Source organism: Grus americana, chromosome 1, assembly GCF_028858705.1.
Source record: "Grus americana isolate bGruAme1 chromosome 1, bGruAme1.mat, whole genome shotgun sequence".
Lineage (NCBI taxonomy): Eukaryota > Metazoa > Chordata > Aves > Gruiformes > Gruidae > Grus > Grus americana.
This window is the reverse complement of record NC_072852.1, coordinates 197,285,462-197,307,525: the sequence shown is the minus strand read 5'-3', so window position 1 is coordinate 197,307,525 and position 22,064 is coordinate 197,285,462. Positions and strand designations below refer to the sequence as shown.

Genomic DNA, 22,064 nt, shown 5'->3' with positions numbered 1-22,064 from the left:
AATGAAATCTTATTTCTACATGGGTATAAGCCATCTGTACGCAGGTACCGAGCTACTTACTTTGACCCATATGCAAGTGATACCAAAAGTTTTTTGCTGTACAACATAAAACAGAGGAGGTGTGATCTGTGGGGACTATCCACTCTCACAGTGAGTGAGTAAATACGGCAGCTGAAAGGGAGGCTAAAAAGGTTGTAGGCTCCCTTTTTGTGCTATGTTAAGTCCAGACTGGCCGTGGGTAAATGTGCTCAGTGCAGTCTTACTCAGTGACTCCGGTAACAGAGCGACATGTATAAACGAGCAGTTGTAGAGGTAAGTGGGTTGCCTTGTGTGAGGATCCTCATTTTTATATTTCACTTTGCCTTCATTTTGATGTTGGCTTGTGCTTATAATTAAATCTTAATCACTATGGATTGCAAGATTTTTAGATTCCAAAATTTACTTCGGAAGCTTTTATGGACAGCAGTAACTTTGGGCCTTTATTTTCATCACAGAGGCAAGTTTTAATGATCAGTTGTGTGTCTGTTGGCAGTAGTTCAGCTACATAAGGATTAAAAGTTGAAGGTCTTCCGTTTTTTTTAAGTAGAAGACTAACCAGGATGTCCAGGAGAACAGACTTCAGGCAGCATTTATGGTATATTTTGAGATTTTTGTACAAATCTATTGCCCAAAATTTTGCTGAATGTCTAACCGTGCTGTTACAATCCTACAGCTACTGTTGTAAGCCCTTAGCAAAGGGATTTCCCTGTCTATTTTCTCATCCAGGCAAACATGCTGAAGACATATTTGGTGAATTGTTTAATGAGGCCAACAGCTTCTACATCAGAGCAAATTCCCTTCAAGACAGAATTGATCGCCTTGCTGTCAAAGTTACCCAGCTGGATTCAACGGTAGAAGAGGGTAGGTAATTGCATGAAGGCATTGAGCCAGAAGTGATGTTGACAAGACCACAGTATTTAATTACACAACAATCTCTCTTTTCAGAGTAATCCTGAACCGATATTTCATCTTGTTTCCTCAGTAAGGCAAGCTGGGAAAAATCATGTTAGCAGAGCGAGAAAAAATATTCTCGAGTCGTATAACTGTCTTCATTTTTGACTTCATGTTAGATCAAGAAGCCCCTGTAGTAATGGAGCCATTAAGCTGCCTTTTTCACAGGGAAGACTTTTAGTTTGTGAATGTAATAAATCAGAAGTGAATAAATCTAGACTTTACTGGAAGTAAATCAGAATATTGGAAAAAGTTTGAGACAGTAGATCTATTATTTCAGGGTGGAGTGGTCACAAACTATATTAGTAGTGTCTGTTCTGCAGTCATCTAATAATACTCTTTACCTAAACGAGGCACGGCGTGTTTGCATCAACCAGGTGAAATGCTCTAGTGGATTCTAGTCACTAGAAACAGTATTTCCTTTAAAGTGCAGTTACTTCCTCACTTCCTTATGTGTTTGGTCATTCACTTCATAAATACACAGTAAAAACAAAGGATTTAAGTAACATCATTACAGTGTTCGAAAGCACTTACTTGGGTGAGTAAAACATGTTTCTCTGTCTAGCCCTAAAAGCTGTCATGTGCATGTTTGCTTACATGTTCAGTTACATGTCTGAGTGAGCCACTGCCATGTACTCCCTGTTTAGATGATTCCTTCTGTCTTCCAGAAAATTAGAATTCCTGACATTTAGTACAATGTAAAAGCTTGTTATAGCAGGATAATAGTGTAATATTTATTCAGTAGTAGTTAATGCTAGTTGTGATCATATAAACAGTACTATTTATATGTTTTATATATTTAATATTTATATTTGTATAGTTTGTATATTATATTCAATACTACTACTATTAATGCCAATATTAAATGTTACTGTTGATATTTAATAATGTAATATTTAGCCTTCCATTTTTAACTTGTTTCTGTCTGAAAATTATTACATGTCTGATTTTTTTTCTGGTTTTGGAACATGTTAGCTGGTAGAGTATCACAGTTGATACTAGCACCTTTCTTTTGCTGTCTTAGAGGACAAGGTCTCCATATGGGAACATAAACTAAACTATTATGGGGTCACTATTCAGCTTAGTTGTTGAGGCATGTTGCAGTGGTAATATGAGCAAACAAAATATGATACTCGTACACTGTACTTGTTCCGTGCTGAGGTGGATGATGTCAGTTTTCAAGTCCAACATTTTTGGAAATGCAGTCCTCATCAGAGCTTATTTTAGCTTTTGTTTCTTTTTTAATGTCTCATTTGTGTTATGGAATACCTCCTGGCTAGTTTGCAGAGCTCAGAGGGTAATTAAAAGCAGCCTATTGGAAGGGGAAACTAGTGTATGGACTGAGAATTTAATCAGGTTTTATTTTAAATTGACATCAGTTATTACTCTTGCATTGCTAATTGTCTTTCACATTAACAACCTGTGTGTAAAACTGCTGTCACTATAGTGTCAGTAAGAAATTTTATTAGCTATTTAGCTGTAGAAGTTGAAATCTTTATAATAATTCATTGTACTGTCACTAAATATATTTCTAGGTAGCTTAGGCTTTTAAGTAAAATATCAATTGCTAGGTTGATTTAAAAAACACTTTAGATTTAATTGTATCAGTGATTTCTTACATTCTTAGGTATAACTAATATATAGTGTATATATATAAATATTTTATATAAGTAATACTACAGTTGAAAAAACATTTTAAAATAATTGAGGTTAAGTTTTCAAAAGCATATAATTAACTTACACTCAAAACCCCCTAAAAATGGTATTTATGCTCTTTTGAATGTCTTCCTTCAAACAGGAATGTAACGATTCAGATACAAACATCTGAAAAAAACCCGCCTGAAATACCTTACTGGTTTACTTACAGGCACGTTTAAATAGAAAGTAGTTTCTCAAAAATGATGTTTTGATACTTCATATGACATGGATGGGGGAAGGACAATTTGGAATGAAATATTCTATTTCTCATTTTTTGCTATTTTAAAAGCTACTGAAGAATCTAAGTGGTCTTGGCCTGAGAGGCAAGACCCTCACCACAGCTAACAAAAGTAGTTGGATAGAGAAGTCTGAGCTGGATTTGGTTTCTGTCATGACAGGGTCTGTATCAAACTTCATACCTTTCTGGTTCTGCAGGTCATCAATATATTAAATTTTTGCCTGGTACTGTTCAGTTACCATGTGAAATTCTCACAGTTTGTTCTTGAGACTTGATAAATTAGATGAATGGGCAAGAATTATTAGATGAAATAGTAATGGGAATAAAAAGAAAACAAGCCAGCCACTACTCCTACAGCATACGCTGTTATTAAACAGTTGGATCAATTCAAGAAATGGTTAGTTTTGTTGTAGACAAGCCAATGAAGACTTCAGTGCTCTGTTCAACTGCAGTCAAAAACCAGTATTTCAGGTTGCCTAAGAATGGAAGATAATATGGAGAGCATACTGCCACTTTTCAACTGTGATTGGCATTATCTGGATCTTTTTGGCAATGGTCGCTCCATCTCAGGAAAATTTATATTAAGAATGAAAGAAAGTCTTTTTAAAAGTGGCAGGAACAATTCAAAGCAACTTAAATCTTTCATTTGAAAGGAGTGAAGGGGCTAGTATTGTTTCCCTCAGAATTGTGTACATGAAAAGATAAAATGAAAGTATGTTATTGGACTGTATAAGGACGGTAAGTATTTCTCTCTCTATAGAGATGAGAAAAACTTAAGGGATGTTCAATTATACCAAAAGATTTTGGAGTTGAAAGATGGTAAAAGATGTGGAACTCTCTCTCACAGGAGGTTGTGGAGGCCATAATTTAAGTGAACTTAGAATGGGGTTGAATGTGTATGGATACCACATGTGATTATAAAACATGCTGTGTCAGAGGAGTACCAGACCTCGTGTTTCAGACTTGAAGCCAGTCTTTCTGCTATTAGAAGTCCAGGTTAAACCTCATAAAAAGAGGAGATCATAGGACATCTGCATGTGACAGGATTCTTGCATCATCTTCCATGACACAGTCCATAGTCCCGTTGTTTTAAGGGAGGTTCTGGACCAAGTGGGACTTAAATCTGATTTATTATGGTAATTCTTATATGCCTTTGTGCTTAAATATCATTATTATCCACTAAAAAAAAATCTTTCAGTTTTCCTTCTAGATTTTGCTGAAAATATTGTAAATAGTTACTGTAAAATGGACCTCGTTTATGCACTTATGTTAATTTCAGACCTGTAATAAATGTATTTTTGTTTTTACCAGTATCCTTACAGGATATCAACATGAAAAAAGCATTCAAGAGCTCAACAATTCAAGATCAGCAGGTAGTTTCAAAGAACAGCATTCCTAACCCAGTGGCTGATATTTATAATCAGAGTGACAAACCACCACCTCTGAATATTCTTTCACCTTATAGGTACGGAAGTATTCATTGTTTACATTCTTGTACTTTGTTCTTTATCTCCTAGTTGTATGCAGAGAATAATTACAGCAGAAGGGAAAAGCTGTATTGGTTATTGAGATTTGTTTTTTCGGAGACTTCACTGTTCGTGGAAACAAAAATTGCTGTTACCACACTTAAAATCCTAAGTTGTACCTGACAAAAATCCTCATGTTTCAGCGTGTTACACGGCAGCACAGGATAAGAGAGCAAGGGCCATTGATTGTGTAAAAAGTGAAAAGAAAATTAATAATACAGTAAAATGTTTTCTTTTGTTCATTTATCCAGAAAGCTGGATTTGTTGCTTTTGCCTTCCCTCTATTCCTCTTCTTCCCCCCACCATATACACACATGTGCACACACACAATCTTTACCTTGTCTTTTCCTGGTTACTTAATGGTGAATAAAAGAGCAGCAAGCAGGACTTTGTTTCCTGTTTCCTTTAAGTTTATTGCTGTTTATGAAATGAGTATAATTTGTCTGTCTGAAGGGTTGGGGACAACATGTTTTTACTGTGTCCTTCAACTTTTGAGAGGTATTAGATTGTGAGGTGTCTGTGTAAAGCAGGCACTCAATCTGCAGTAAATTATTTGAATTTTTTTTTTTTAAGGAATCACATAGCAAGGCATTTGCAGTATATTTTATTTTTAAGAGCTTTTACTTGCAAGGTAAAATTGTTTGGATTTGTAGCTGAAGGACACATTTTTTGCCACTGCCACAGACAACAGTGGTGTTTGATTGTTTATAGGCATCCAGTTAGCAAGAGTTGTTATTGATCAGCTGTTCTGCACAGCTATGTGCTAATACGAATCTGGATGACAGCGTCAGTGACCTTTATTGTTTTTCCTGTTTTAGTAGGGATACTTTAGTGAAATTTACTTAAGTTATATTTCTTGGTAAGTCTTTTACATCTGCTGAATTTAAATTATTTGTATTTGCCTTGGACAAAGCTTAAACAAACTTCAACTTGGAGACTGACCTAAACCGGAGGGTTGGAAGAGTGGCCCCAGTACCCTCTTCAGTAGGTTAGATGTTTGTAGCGAGGAGATCTAGCACACAAAAAGTAAGGGTTTTATGGTTGTATGACCAGACAGTATACAAGATCCGCTCTCTGTACCCTGCTCCAGCGGTTGTAAGGTTTCCACGTGCTGGATCTCCATCACTCCTGATCTAGAAACTAGTATTCAGCTGCAATCATAATTTACCTAGGAGGAAATTAGGACTCACAACCAAAAGGGACTCTGAAGGACACCAGTTCACAAAGCTAGACTGGGATCACTGTCATATGCTGTTTGCACCATGCCAGCTATCCTGCCATGTACCCCTTTCCTTTCCAGGAGTTTAGGGTATGAGAAGATTCCGTATTTCTAGGTCATAGGATCAAATTAGGATTTGATAGCTTACCTTTTTTTTGTGCCTTCTTAGTCTGGGTGACCCTGGCTCCTGCTGCCAGTTGGAGCTGGCAAGCCCAGGTCAGCTCTGTCGCAAATCCTCCTAGAATAGTCTGGTAGGATTCAACCTTTCAGTTGCCACCCGTTTCCTAGCCCTTGCCCTAGTTAGAAGTCCCACTGAGAGTAGCAACTATCTTGTGCTTCCTGTCATTAAGGGCAAAGGTACTCAGACATACCTTGTTCCTAAATTCAGATCTTAAGACTCGTTTGGATTGAGCCAAATACTCCTTTTCCTGTTCTTTTGAGACAGCTGAGTTCCATTCTTAGGCTCCTCTGTCCCCTACATGTCCTCTCTTGGCACTGATTGTGCAGCACCAGTGAATTTCCCTCCGGTGAGCTGGCTGATGCAGGAGCCTAGTTGGCTCTGGCGAAGCATAGCCTGGGAGCATGCCTCCCAAGACTGTGGATTCCACCCCTTTTCCCCTGAAATTCTTGGCATCAATCAAGTCAATTGTGAGCTGTAACTACCAAGAGTGGCATTTAATGCACTTGGCGTGCTGTCATCCTATAATGCAAAAAAGACGAAGTTTGTATGATCGTCAAAGGTGAGCTTTGTTGGTTTCAGAAAATACTAATTCATATTTTCTTAGCTTTTCTTCTGCTGTATTTCCAGGGATGATAAGAAAGATGGATTGAAGTTCTATACTGATCCTTCCTATTTTTTTGATCTTTGGAAAGAAAAAATGTTACAAGATACTGAAGATAAGCGAAAGGAAAAGAGGAGACAAAAGGTAAAAGTAGAAACATAAAAGCAAATGTATGTATTACAATTTTCTGTACAGTTGTCCAGGCATAAAAATTGCTAGGTCATACTTCATTTGTGTGCATGGAAAGACTATTCCTCTTTATATGTGGCTGTAGATTGAGTTGGTTCTGTTTTTATAGCTTACTGTCTATTTTAAGAAGTTGGCAAATTGAATTTTAGGAGTACTGTAGTTATCTTCCAAGAAACTTGCTTTAATCCTTTGCCAGTATCTGCTTATTAGTACTCAGCAAAATGGCCCTGTTCTGCTTCAGAAAAAGACACTGTGATTTTGAGGGGAAAAAAAAAGACTTTGAATTATGGTTTCCTTTATTTTCATAGGGTTTTTTTATCCAGCAACATCAACTCCTTTAGCAAAAAATGAGCTTATCCAGAAATGAATGTTTTGGTGGGTTTTTAAATTCCTTGATTTAAATTTCTCTTCACTTTTCTACACCTGTTACAAGTTAGTAAGATGATAGTACACAGCAAATTATTCTGTGGTTAAGCAACAAGATAAGATTAATTTTAGGAGTAATATTCTTTGTTTCCTCTAATTTTAAAATGAGGAAAAACAGACTTTTTCATAGAAAAGTGTCTTCAGTCCTTCTGGAATATCTTCAGCAGTTTGATCCAAAATGTTTATTCTGATGCAATCAAGATTTTCTTAATGGATTTTAGTTTTAACTGAAGAAATTGTTTGCTACTTCTGCAGCTTCTTTGCAGTCATTTTTTTATCAAATCTGAGGACTTTAAGATTTTTGAAGGTAATTCTGAAAAAAAAAGGGAAGAAGGAAAGTTTGAAGCAATGACCGACCGTCTTATCTGACAGAAGGTGCCCTTTTAGATACGTTCAATGAGAGAGAAGGGATTTAAAATAAAAGGAATCCAAACAAGATGCACAGACTGCTTAGAGGAAATAGAGGGGAGCTACTTAGTTTTCAATACATATTCACACATGTATACACATATGGCTGTGTATGTACACAAGTGCATATATATCATATATATTAGCATACCTATACGTGTATATATAAGCAAGTATCATAATACATCAGTATATATGTACATGTATTATACACACGTGTATATACGTCATGTCTAATATGTGAATATACATGCTACTGTATATTTCTGTGTATACATCATGTGTATAATACATGTGCGTATATATATGCTAATATATATGGTACCATATACATATATGCTAATATATATGGTATCAAATTGTAGGGCATGACTGGGAGGCTTTACTGTTCTGTTTTTATAAAATTCTATTAATTCCTTGTTCCTGTTGCTAGACAAAACTTTCTGACTACAACATTTTTAAACAAAACATGAAGACTTGGTTTAACTAAAACATTTTGTGAATTCAGGGTTTTAAAAGTTTTGGAAGAAATAAATCAGGTCTTCCTGTTAGGAGTATGAGTCAAAAATGTTTTTCTGTTTTGACAGATATCTCAGTATTGAAATATTAAATAGAGTTGAAAAAACTGAGAAAACATTTCCAGTAAAAGTTACTGTCTAAAGCAAAGTATTGGAAAATATTCACTTGATTATTTATATAATTGTATACAAATGTATGTGCAAGGTTATAATCCCACTATATTCTCAGTATGATAAGTCACAGAGCCGATAAAAAGACTAGAAATAATTAAGGCAGCTTTCGTTCTCTAGTTTAGTTTGTTTTTAAAAATGTAGTTCAGTGTTTCTTTATGAAAAAATATATAGGGATAATTGCACCCTTTGGGTTTCTTTCCTCCCACTTTTTTCCCTTCAAATTTAGATCTTTTCACTAGCGAGAGGGATAAAAAGAAACTATCAACTGCTAATTTTTTTTTCTGATTTAATATTAAAAAGGAAAAAATACAAAAGCTTTTAAAGAAAATTATAACAGAATATCCTTAAAAAATTTTTGATAGCTTTAGACATGTTTTTACAAAACCACTTCATATATAAACTTGCTTTTAGACTTTAAGCAACATGTCTCACCTATGTCCGTCTATGGTAATTTTTGTAGATTTTAATTGCCTTATGAAATCCTACAAACCAGATGTAAAATACGCTCAATTACAATCATGTAGGATTCTAGCCATACATCACAGAAATATCCCTTGATAAATTCTACCTGAAGTACTATTTGATTTGATTAAATATATAACAAGAGCAACTCTGAAGAAAGCAGCGTAGATTTGAGTTTGCGTGGATAGGTGTCACTTTGTGACAGGAGGAAAGCTGGTTTTTAGCTTTCTGGAAGCTGGTGTGCAAATGAGCTTTTTATCATCTGGAATGTTTAGAGAGCTGGAGGGTTTGGGTGACATGTCTCACAGGTTGCTTCCAGACTGTCATTTTCTTTTGTTCTTGTCCTTACAATAGCAGTGACCAGAAATGAATCCAGAGCATCTATTAATAATTTTGTGGCTGAAGTTGTATTTTGAATCTACTAAGTGAGAATTCCTTACGCAAGTTGTCCTCCACAGAAACACAAAATACAAAGTTGTTGAGAAACTGCAGGAGAAACAGATGTCTATTGGTTAGCAAATTATAAATTAGACACCCAAATGCAGTCCTACTCAGCTGACCAAACATAGCTGGTTTTAGCCTCATTTTTTCAGGTGATTAGTGAAGCCTGAGACTACTCCTTGCACCAATGAGACAATCGATTTTCCAGTATTACTTTGGTAATTTGCCTTAAATGCTTGAGCTGTTGCAGCAAAGGACTTGTGAGGAGTTTCTTTTTCCTGCCTTCAAATATCACACTTCTTTGTTGTTTCTGTATTCAGTTTAACTGAAGGAATCTAAGACAGGCTTTTTCTGATTTTGCTCTTTCAGGTGGACTTTTCTCTTGAGAAAACTGTAATTTTAATTCCTTAAGTTTAAAATCTGTGGTGTGGTCTCTGGTGGGGGTTTTTGTGGGTTTTTTGTTATGCTTTTGAGGTTTTTGGTCTTTTTTTTTGTCAGGCTTTCAGTAGAGCAGTGCCTAAGGGTTCAATGAAGTTAGTTTTGACTTTTGCATCTATTAGTAAGATTCTGAATTGAATGACCAGCGTAGAGCAGTTGTTAACTGTTGGTTAAGCAAAGGAAAGTTGTTCTACTCCACTTTTTATTGTTCCCCATTTTTTTCTGAGGAATGGTTAGTTCTTTAAATAGAAATCTTTAAATTTGGAGGGCTTGTATTTCAAAAATCGTCCTTGATGCCTTGTGATTGATAGGATCTTGTAAATTTGTGAAGTCAGGAAAATACTTCAGGCTCACGCTTCCAGTTTTTTGAAAGTATTGCAAATACTTGCTGAAGTTACTTTCTGTTACTAGCTCTAATTCTTTATTAAGACGCTTGAAATATCATTTGCTAACTCTTGATGCAAATATCAAACTTAAAATTAACTTAAGCCTGTTTGAGGGCTCTAATATGTTTGTTGTGTTTGCTGAAATCACTTCCTGACAGCAGCTGAATGATGTACCTGTTTTCTGACTTAACCTACAGCATCTCGTCTGCCATGGCTTCTATTACATTCCGTTAAAGACAGTAACTCTTCTTAATATTGCTTACCTTTCCTAAGAAATATTTCTAATTGTAGTTATTTTGAAAGGCTTCAGCTCCCCTAGAGCTCTGTTGTCATTGCCCTAGGCCCTAAAAGTAGAGCTGTCACTGTTGTTTGTCGACATAATGAAAATACTACTGGAACAACTTAAAACTACTCTATTCAAGGTATATATAGTTTGAAGTATATATAGTTTTGTCAGCTGCTAGTGACTGGCCTGCCCCACTGTTTTGGAAGTAATTACATGTTTTAGAGATGCATTTATCTAATATTCAATCCAAGAATCGATACCAGTAGGGTTTAGTAGTGTTTGAGTAGAAAGGGTTCCAGCATATTTATTCATTAGCACACTTACAGATGCTGGTCTGGAACAACCTATCCAACTGAAATCTGATCCAATAAAAGCGAACTAAGCTTTGTGTGTATTTTATGTTGTTTATTTATACATGTATATGTATTTACCCTCTTCATAAAAAACATAGTGATCTTTTTAGAACCAAACTTTTAAATAGGTGATTATATGTAAGCAGTTACGTAAGCACTCCTAATTGTACAGGGATTGTATCAAAATTATTGTCTTCTGAGGAGCATCATACATCAGTCAAAAGGTGGATGTTTACTTTATCTAGAAATGCAGGAAATACGTAGCTGTGACCCTTAGAGGATGGAATTACTATTCTGTGAGAAAACTAAAGCGTATTTTCAGTTAACCAAAAGGCTTAGTTGTACTTTCCTCTCAAATCTAGCGTGATTTAGTAACAAAATCTTAATAAATGAACCAGGATAAAAGTCACAAATTAAACTAAATTAAATTTTGCAGCAATCAAATGAAAGAAGACAGATGTAAGGCCTTTAACAAGCATGTATTGAACCATGGTTATTAGCAAAGCTTTATATTTTTAAGATAAAGCATGACCGAATCTGTCTCCCTTCTGCTCCAATTCCTGTTTTGGGGAATTTTGTTTTGAAGAACTGGTATTAAAGGAGAAAGTAAAGCCTTGCATAACCTGGATAAAAAAGGCTGTGATTCTAAAAAGTTAGGGGAGGAAAAAGATTTTATAGGAAGTATTTAAGAACCAAGGTGATGATCTTTACTTAACGTGAATCAGATCAAAAATCTACTCACAGCTGGGACCAGGAATGAGCAAGTGTTGTCGGAACATTTGGATGTTGAACTTCAGAAATATTTTTCCCTGTCATTCATAATGTTAGCGGATGCGGATCACCAGGTCCCTCATATGGACATGCATGAACAAGCAAGAGAGCCAAAACAAGGGCAAGCAAGCCATTTGATAGATTTTTGTTAGTTGTATAATGCCAGATGCATTATTTCAGAATTATTTACTCAGTGCTGTTTGACAGTTGGAGTAAAATACCTGTGTTCGTCTGTGTTGTACATTTTTTCTTTTTGGTGAGACTAGCTTGCCAAATATTATCCCTTACTTTGAAGGTAGAGATTCCACAATAAAATGCTTGCATATCAGCATTTTACCAAACTCTTCTCTAAAATATGACTGTGTCCTCAGAATATCAATATAATTCTTTCCTGAGAAACTATTTTTCTAGCAGCCACAAGCCTAATCCCAACAATTGTCATTCATATTGTCATTCATTTTTATATAAGATAATGGGAAACAACGATGAGGAAAAACTAGGAGGAATTTCGGTAGTTAATCAGATCTAAGCAGAGAGAGGAAGTTAAAACAAGAAAAAAAAATCATTTCACATAGACTGTGAAATAGGAAAGTGTTTCTAATTTTTCCATACTTCCCCAAGGCCTCAGGCGATCATGACCCGAATGAAAAGCCATGATAACCCTGAGCTTTTTTGACACATTCTCATAAGATTGATTTGCAGGAGAAAGAAATTACAAGTACTTCAGCATGGTCTAAATAAATGACATACAATGTCAGAAGCAGCTAAACTTTCTGGCTTTTAAAATCAGTCACATTTCATAGAATCGTTTTGCTTGGAAAAGACCTTTAAGATCAAGTCCAACTGTCTGCATTGGGAGAAACAGTAGGTTGGTTTCACATTAGCACGTGCATCCTACAGAAGAGGGCAAAGCAGCAGTCTTACTACTAATGAGGTTCATAGCATAAGGACATACTCTCATTTTCAGTGCAGAGAAATTTAATGAAGACTTGGCTTCATCTGTAAATCTGGTCTTATTTCCATGCACTCTAACTGCATTTTAACCAGCTTTTTTCCTTTCCTTTTTTTTCTCTCTTTGCATGCTTTATTTCTTTTGTTTGAACATTAGGAGCAAAAGCGTATAGATGGCACCACCCGTGAGGTGAAAAAGGTTAGAAAAGCCAGGAACAGACGCCAGGAGTGGAATATGATGGCATATGACAAAGAGCTTAGACCTGACAACAGGTTGTCTCAAAGTGTGTACCATGGAGCATCTTCCGAGGGATCACTGTCCCCAGATACTAGGTCTGTTTACAGCAAAGCTGTTTGTTATACCACAGTTGTATGTTCAGAAATATTGAGTAGAATTAGGTGTTTTTACAGGTTGGGAATAGTTAGAATAGACAAAACATACAATGCATGTTTTAAAGCTCAAAATTATTTTAAAGCGTAAATAACATAACGAATTCTGTAATGATTTTTTTTCTTCCTCAGCTTCAGATGAGCATTTTGTTGCCATAATGTTATGCATCGTAGTGAAATACGTGTTTGCTGCATGCTTTATATTTCATCTTGAGTAGTTGTAGTTACAAAAGCATTTAAGTCTGCCTCTACTAGATAATGTCAGTACCTCTTCCTTTGTGTCTAGTTTGTCGTATGTTACGCTGCTGATAGCTTAATAAATATTTTTCTGTGATCTACTCAGTTGCACATACTTTTGCTTCTAACAGAATGCTTTAATGGGGGAATAGTTTGGCTTTATTGATGTTATATTTGTCTAAAAAGCAAGCTACAAAACCAGATGCAATGTTATTGCTTGAAATAGCAGAAATCTCTGCTTAGATATGTGCAGCAGAAGTCATCTTCATTGACTGAGATGCCTTTTGAGCTCGGTGGGAGTTACCTTCTCCTGGTGTGCATGGAAGTCTGGGTTTGTTCACTAAGCTGATGTCACTAGCGAATTTTCCCACTTATTTCCTCTGTCTGTTGTGGTTAATTGCTAGCAGTAATGTTAGGAATAAATAGAATCTACTGGAAAAAGTATGTGATAAGTTAGCATTTAAATTTTTGAATGGCTAGGTTGAGGAAGCAGCCACCACTACAAAAGTGTGGACTGATACCTTTAGTCCACTATCCAGTGGAGATTAATTGAAGAAAAAAAAAAAGTCTGCTCAGAACTTTGTATATGTAATGTTTTGGTCTTTGTGAGAGTAATCATCTCGTAATTGAAACAAAGAAAATTGCTACTGCCATTTCAATAATACATTCAGACCCCCTCTCTGTCTGAAATCCCTTGATCAGCAATTTATTTATTTATTTTTACAGTTTATAATGCAAAATATTGTCTCCTGTTTATCAGTCTGTAATGTTTCATTAAGACTCTGCTTTCCATAGGTTGGTCAGGTGAAATGACATTGATGTTCAGCTGTCAAGTGCAAGATGTGGAATTTTTTCATCATGAGTTCTGCGTGTCACATGTTTTTGACTTTTTTTCTAGCCTTAACAGCTTGCTTCCGGGATTCCTGAGTTTAAATAATCATATTGAAGTGATTTTTTTTCATCTCCTAGCAATGTCAATGTGTATGTGACTGTTTGCAGATATCCATAATATTTGCAATCTGTAGGATTTTTTTAAGCAGAAATTGTAGGATGCGTCATTATGTTGGACATAGATGTTGTGGTATGACAGGTATCTTATATAAGCCTTTCAAATTTTGTAATGTATGGAGAACTTCCAATTTCAGAGAATTAAATGTCAGTGATTGAATCCTGAAATCTTTTACGTGCATGAAAGGTCAATTTTGTGAGTGGTAGGGAGGTGGACAGAAGGCTTTCTATTTTTTATCTTGGGATAGTCAGCTGTAGGAACTAAGCTATAAAACCCCCATACATATAGAAACAAGTACTGGTTTCAGAAACATTTCTATGCTGACAGCTACTGCATGAGCAGTGTTCTATAAATAAGGTCCCAAAGAAGTGTATTTGGCTGTATTGTGATTCTTTTTTAATGCTAAAGTAAAAAAAGCTCATATTTCTTCTCATTTGCTAATTGTAAGACTTACACTTTAAATATTGACATCCAGGTGTCCAGACTGTGGCAATTTACAATGTATTTGTTGTACTTATTGTACTTTAGAGAGAGAAACACAAGCTGAATCCAAACAGAAACCAGCAAATTAATGTGAGAAAAGTAAGAACAAGAAAAGAAGAGTGGGAGAGAAGGAAAATGGGCATTGAGTTCATGAGTGACGCAAAGAAAATGGAACAGGCAGGAAGCATGAAAGAGGACAAAATGCCCAAAGGGTTTGTCATTTTGTTTTACTCAAAGCCCTGGCTTTTTGTTGCTTGCCTTGCTTCCAGTCTTACAGATAAGTGCATCAGTTTACTGTGTTCACTAAAAGCCAGGCTGCATGATTGTTCATTACTAAAACAACTATTTGCAGTGATGGGATGAAGAGATCCTTTTGCTCCCTCTCTTGGGCTTATATGACAGAGCATCCTAGACTTTGTATCTTTATGAACTCTCTGCTCAACTAATATTTGCATTTCCCAGTTTCTCTAAGCCTTTCCAGCAAAATTAATTGTGCAAACAAAATAAAAAGTGTTTTCTAACTTTTGAAATTGGTTTTCTCTGCTTCCATAAAATACCTTCTTCTGCATAATTGTGAGTGCTTGCAGTATTGCTTTCCTTTTTCTGCTGCCATTGTTAAGGCAGGCCTGATAAGTATTATCACTTCAAACAATGGACTGTCAAAATCATTGACAAAAATAATTTGCCTCCTTATGGCTACTAAAGAACTCTGAAATCTGGAGAAAGCTCTAAGGGTTTTTTTGCCTTTTTAAAATTCTGCATTATAGGAGAACATTCTGCATGCAGCTAGTGTGCTGAAATATTGAAAACATTCCATTTCAGGTCTTTTATGCTGGCTTGTCAGACTAATTTCTTTTCAAATCGCATTAAGCTGAACTGTGATTTTTGTTGCATTCGTTCCTGTGCTTTCTGTGGACTTACAAGGGAATGGTGCTTGATAATCGGGGAGTCCTGTTGCAAGAAAAATAATTCTGATTACATTCTTTTTAGCTTTTCTTGTGAGCTATTTAGATAATACCCTGTTACACTCACATAATCTGTTCTTCTGCATCCATTTACTTTAATTTTAGGTCCCATGCATCTGATGTTACAGATTATTCTTATCCTGCTACTCCGAATCATTCCCTCCATCAGCAGATAGCAATGCCTTCATATGGAACAGGAGATGGTCCACAATACATGGCAGCATCCCAAAGCCATGAGCATGAATACAGACCACCTTCCACCACTGTACGACACGCTACTTTAAACAGACCTCAGCAACCACCTCCACCACCACCCCAGCCTTCAGATGGCCAACATAGCTCAGTACCTGTGGTACCAGCAGAATATGGGTAAAACTCCTGATTTATTCCAGTGGATTCTTGACAAAACTAGAGGGATGCATGTTTTTCGTAACCATCATAACATCTAATGCATACACACAAAAAGATCCCAAATACATTACTTATCTCCCTGGGGAGGACAGAAAAAAAAACTTGGTATAATTTTTGTGTATGAGCTGAATTTAAGTGAAGAAATGGTGAAAGCAGAAATAACGAACTGTGTATTGAATGTGGTGAAATCAATATGCTTGTAAAATATTAAGGGTTCCTAATATAATATTTAAAAGGAGATAATTTTCCTTTAAAGTGGAAAATAGTTACAGCATAATTTGAATAATATTTTAAACTTCAGGAAAGGTGCAGAAAAAGTATCACTGAATGTGGTTAACATGGCACTCTGTTGCATCCCTGAAATGACTTTTTAAAGGAGCTTATGACAGAATTGGAAGGATCAACTCAGACACAGAATCAAGTTCCCTGCTGCCACAGATAACTCCATAATTCAGTGTATGAATGTATCAAACTCCTGTGTAGTTATTTTGCCTGAATACATTCTGAAGGAAGGCTTGCTTCAGAGTAGTGGCGCTCTGATAGCAAGAAAACATCTGTTTTCTAACCAGTCTGTGCCTGTTTGTTCTTTTGCTTAAAAAGCTTAAAGTTGTAACCCCAGGAAAGTTGTAATCATTCTTGCCTGTGGTGTTTTAAACTAAGCAAGCCAAGGCTTTTCAGCCTCACTTGTTGCATCCTGGGATAGCATTTGCCCGATTCATGGCTGTATCATGCTGTAGGTGACTCAGTTATGCTATGATTGACTGCTCCAACCTGCATTTTCTCCGTTATTTCCAGTTTATAACAGAAATACTCGTGCTTAGTCCCCAGGTACATGACCATTGTCAGTGTATCACAGTTGTCATACATTGACATGTATCACTGAGTGTCATCGGTAACTTTCCTTCAGCTCCTGTCTCCTGTATCTAGTTCTTTACCCACATTCGTAACATTAATGACCATTTTGTCTGCTTAAGAATTTTTAATGGCATTTTAACAACGAAAATAGCTCTTCCCTGTTCCTCCTCTTTAAAGTGTCAATCAAATGTATCAATTTAATTAAATAATATTTAAATTGATAAACTTGACTAAAGAAGCACATGAGATGCATGATATACCTTTGGGTAAATCTTTCCATTCATACTTTCCATTGTCCTCCATGCCTGTCTTTTTTATTATCTCTTAATACTTATTCTAACACTTGGTCTTCTATGGAAGTGATATGTGTAGTCTACAGTTTTCTTGATCCCTTCTTCATCCTAGGCTTTGTACTTAACGCTCACAGAGTAGATATTTAGTAACAAACATAGCTTCGTACTTAACTAGGCAGGAGTGTTAAGATAAAATCTCACTTTGGAGTGCTGAAAGGACACTGCCTTTGTCATCTGCCTTAATATTTGACAATTCATATGTTTATAATCACTTGCATGTTTAACTCACCAGTTTAAATTCCTTTTGATTTTTGTTTTAGCTGAGGTTGGATGAGAGCAGTTTAAGGGGTGATGACTCTGTAAGTCCTAACTTTCAATGCATTAAATGTCTTTGTTCTGTTTTATATAGGATGCTTCCAGCTCAGATGGTGGATTATTACAATCCTACAGGTCCTCCCCCTCCGCCTCCTCCCCCTATGATTCCTTCAGCGCAAACCGCATTTGTTAGTCCCCTTCAGCTTCCTGTGCCACCTTCCCATTCTGGACTGGTGACTGGCTCTACATACACAGCTACTCATCCTCCTCCTTCTAGTGGGCTTGTTGTCACTGCTCCTCCTCCCCCTGGCCCGCCTCCTCCCCCTCCAGGCCCTCCTGCTGCAGGTTCATCCCTCTCTTCCTCCCCAATGCATGCTCCTCCAGCTACCGAGGCAAAACGTCATGAACCTGCACAGCCGCCAATAAGTGATGCACGGAGCGATCTTCTTGCTGCCATTCGAATGGGTAAGTGGGCACTGAGTTTTAGCTATTTTTTTTTATTTTTTTCTCCCCCCCGCCCCGTCAATGAAAGCACTGTGTTTTCAAGTGATTTGAGTTCATGGCTTCTATTCCCAGCCTGGCAGAATGTCATTAAGAGACTAGTTTAACCACAGGTACCATGCACCTATTCTAACGTTTGTCAACCCTGACTTTGGATTTTTTTTCTGTTGCCTAAAGATGTACAGCTTTGTCAAACAGTTTCCAGTGTTTGTGTGGACACAATCAAATTAAAACAGTACTTGTATGTTCATTATGTGAAGTAGCCGGTAGATGTGCGTGGATTTTGCTTCTGTTCAGGAGAACCGAGTTACCCAACACCAGGCTTCAGCCCACTGATTTTTAACCAGTGACTAATGGCTGTTGCTGCCTTTGCTTACAATATGGAGCTGTAGGTGTAATGGTGTTTCCAAGTACAATTATGAAAACTTTCATCTTCAGATCACAAGCACCTGTGCAGTTGTGAATATTTAGTTTTAACATGTTGTTGGCAGTTTTAGAAGTCTAGACGTATTCAGTCTCTGAGAATGGATTCCAATCTGCCTTTTTTTGTCTTCCTTGCTCAGCGACGCTCTGTAACTCAATGATTGCTTTTTTTTCTTCTTCTTCTTCCTGAACTTATTGTTAGAATACAAAAAACTCACCAATAATGATACAAAATTGAAAATCTCTTGTGTGGAAACCTTTGTCTGAGAGTAATTGTCTCTACAGGAATTCAGCTGAAAAAGGTGCAGGAGCAACGTGAGCAAGAAGCAAAGCGAGAGCCTGTTGGAAATGATGTGGCGACCATCCTTTCAAGACGCATTGCCGTGGAATACAGCGATTCTGATGATGATTCAGAGTTTGATGAGAACGATTGGTCGGATTGAACCTAGTCCAAGCCCAGCGGCAAGTTCATGAAATACTTGGCTTCAGTGATTGCTTTCTTAGCGAGATGTAAAGCAGGACGCTGACACATATTAAAGCTAGTGATCGAAAATTGAATTGATATTATTCAGAATGCTGTAGCTTAGCAACTCTGGTAATAATGATGTGATTATGCTTATGCAGATCAGAAACTTGTCTTACTTTCAGTATTTACCGCATAATACTTAAGTGCCACTAAATGTAGCAAATCATGTGCTGCGTGCAAAATATGCTGCAGTTGTTGCACTGTTACAGAACCAGCATTTTATTTTACTTTCCTGATCTTGAAGGGATAAAATATATTTTTTTGACTTTACATCTTATTCTTTTAATTATGTAAGCAACTTAGGTACTTGTGAATTGGTCTGGTTGTTAGTCTTTGACGGCAATTAACTATGTGAATGAAGTGTTGAGTTCCATAAATAAGACTTTTAGCTTTTTTTATTAGTTACTAATTATGCCCACCTTAGTCTATTTTTAAGTACTTCCAGGCTTAGGTTTTTTGCATACAGAATTGATTTTACATAATCTTTCTTTTTATCTTAAAAATGTAGCAGATGATGAAGCATATGCTTTGAAGAATGAATCCACATGATTCAAAACGAATGTTTTATGAGCAGACTGGCTAAGTTTGTAACAGGACCGGCTCTGGGTTGCTGGCCGCTTGTTTGGGGGGTCTCAGGCAGGTAGCGGATGCACGTCCATGTTACAAATGACACTTTAAATACCTGTAGAGCTTTTCAGTTTTATGATACAAATCAGCTAGATACCAAGCCTTAAGGGTAGACCTGATTGAAGCCATTTGGGTATCGCAGTGTAGAAATCTTGCTCTGTTACTACTAAAGATTGGAACTTTTGTCAGTCCAGATCTAGCAAGCAGACACATTTCACAAGTATTAAACTAGGTCTTTATGTCTGTAGGTATAAATGATTGTAAATAAGTTTTGTTGATTTGTACATGTATAGTCATGACATTGTTTTCCGTTTCCTGTAGTACATTTACTCAAAACTACTATTGCTTTGAATGTATTTGTTTCCTAGTACATCCCATTGATAAAACATTGGCAGTTAAAACAGTTTTAATGGCTGTTTAGGTACTATACCATATATACACACTTGTTTTCTCCTTCACTAGGAACAGTTGCTGCCATGCTGTCTCTGTTTTCTTTAAAAATAATTCCTTTTTTTCCACAGTACAGTATTAAAATGTTTTTTTGTTTTTGTTTTCTCTCTTTTGGACTGAGAGTCAGGCTGCTGCTTTGCCTAATGAGGTTTTAAAAAATGTATTCTTAGCGGGGGAAGAGTTCTTTCCTTACCAGATTACAGTTTTAGTCTTTGTAACTGAAGTCTGTGTAATTCCAGGTCTAACATTTGGTAAAGCTCCTTTGTTCTGTGAGGCCCTGTCTGTTCCCAAAAGAAAAAAAAAAAGTATGTAACATAAAAAGAGAAATGGAAAATAATTATCTAAGTTGTGTTTACACAATGAACAGTTTTAGTCCTGAGAATGTAACAGTCTAACACGATGTTTGCATGCAAACTGTTGGCTACTTCGTTGCTGTTTAATCTGCATATGATTTTCCAATCTGTGGTGGCTGCCTTTAGGGTAGGGCGGTAACATGCTGCCTCAATGTTGGTGTGAGAATTTATCACATAAAGTACCACTGATCTCTGAGTAATGGTGAGCAAGTACAGCTCTTGTTAATTGGTGGCAGCTGAAGGTACTCATCTCCGTTTCAGCTGGAGTGGTTTTGTCTTCGCCTTAAAATACAGAGCTGAAGTCTGCTTTATTTTTGTGTCCTGCCATCTGAGGTCTGTGTGTCCACCTCATAGGGCAGAATTTAGGCCATAGCCTGCTTGTGGGTTTCATCAGTCAATGAGAGATGGTTTGCTCTGATCATCATGGTGCTCTGCACAGTGGTTTGCAGAACGATTCTTCACGTGGGTCGGCTAAAAGTGCAACTGGGACCGCAGTGTTACATCCCTGTACAGGTGGGGAGAGTACTCTCAGTGTTCTTTTAATACGTGCTGAAATGAAATAGGTCAGCAGGAAATTCTTTCCAATTTACTGAAATTTGATATGCCAGAAGATATATTTTATGAGCACAGAAGTTGGGTGTGTCTGAAATGTTGTAATTTATGTTAATTTTAAATAATAAACATTAAACAACCAATCAGTTGGGACCAGTTAAAATAGTGTAGATTTTTCAGTCCTAGTAGCCAACCTGTTTTTCTGAACCTGCAATGTTGTTGTTTTCCTTTCGATATTTTATTAATAAAATGTGAATTGGATTTAGTGGTGTAAACTAACGTTATTCTAGCCTGTTTTTATCAGTTTTATCATACTTTGGGTTGTGAATAAGTAACAAGTATGAATAAAATCTCACTTTTGAGCCTGTGTTTCTTTCCTTAAATTAGTAAGATTTTGATATTAATATTTATCCCTTATCAGTAAATGAAAATGTAAGGCTTCCAAATGCTATCTGTGATCCCAGGAACTATGATTTTAGTGGGATGGAGGCTGGACTCTCTAAAACCAGACTCATTGAAGGTACTGCTGCTTCTCCTAACATGCATACTTATTTGTTCTTTTGCACCTTGGTTCAAGCTCCGCATTTAAGTTGTTGGCTGGGGTAAACAAGTATTAATTTCCCCACAGGTAGCTTTAAATTTTTTTTCAGTGAAATGCATTAAACAACAGCTTTGCTTCCAGAAAGAACAGGACAGAATATATGAGTTGTATCAGCAAGCCCCTTTCCCACTTTTTTTAATAAGAAAAGAGACTTTGTAGGTTAATGACACCAAGCACGATATTGTAAAATGCAAACCCATGTCTGCCTACTACAAACATATCTGTTTAATTTACAGTTAGACTACTATATTACACAGTTGGTTTATGTAATTCTTCCCAATGTGACATGATAAACTGATTGTGTAATATAGTTGCCTAATTGTAAATAAAACAGACTTGGTTATGCATCTTAGACTTGGTAGTTCTTTGGGAAAATGAATTCATCTTTAATCTGTTCAGCTGAGAATTCCAGTCCCTCTGGCACTCAGTTCTAATTTCGCTGAAATTTTCCATCTTTGATTTGAACTTAATTCAGGTAATTTAGAGTGAAGACACCAGTTCTACGTAGAAACTGAATATATGAGCTTGCAGTTTTGGTACAAATGCTTAGTAAAGCATTTATAACTGCTCATTTATCAGTTGGGGTTGGAGTTAGGACTGGTGGTCACTCGGCATAGTGCCTCTGCAGCTTTTGTGGCTGTCTTTTCAATGTTAAAAAATATTTCCATGTGACTAAACTGACATACCAGTTGGATTTTTAGGTATTTCAGATTTCTCTGTACTAAGATGAACTGCATGAAGAAGAAAAAAAATCTTGTTGTAAGAGAGGTGCATGCTGTTGAGAACAAGCTCAAAACTGAGCTCGTTTGTGGTATGC

At 36.5% G+C, this 22,064-nt stretch overlaps 1 protein-coding gene across 2 annotated transcripts in view; it reads left to right on the top strand.

Moving 5' to 3' along the window:
• WASF3 (WASP family member 3) overlaps nucleotides 1-21,029 on the top strand; it is a 74,392-nt gene extending 53,363 nt beyond the window's left edge. Inside the window, exons 4-10 of one of the 2 annotated variants that reach the window (XM_054847671.1) lie at nucleotides 766-900; nucleotides 4,238-4,391; nucleotides 6,480-6,597; nucleotides 12,414-12,589; nucleotides 15,446-15,709; nucleotides 17,309-17,679; nucleotides 18,424-21,029. In XM_054847671.1, the coding sequence (XP_054703646.1) occupies nucleotides 766-900; nucleotides 4,238-4,391; nucleotides 6,480-6,597; nucleotides 12,414-12,589; nucleotides 15,446-15,709; nucleotides 17,309-17,679; nucleotides 18,424-18,581 (1,376 nt within the window). In that variant the 3' untranslated portion in view covers nucleotides 18,582-21,029. Of the gene's footprint in view, nucleotides 1-765; nucleotides 901-4,237; nucleotides 4,392-6,479; nucleotides 6,598-12,413; nucleotides 12,590-14,420; nucleotides 14,588-15,445; nucleotides 15,710-17,308; nucleotides 17,680-18,423 lie in introns of both variants that reach the window. The other variant, XM_054847679.1, reaches the window with a different exon arrangement.
• The last annotated feature ends 1,035 nt before the right edge of the window (nucleotides 21,030-22,064 follow it).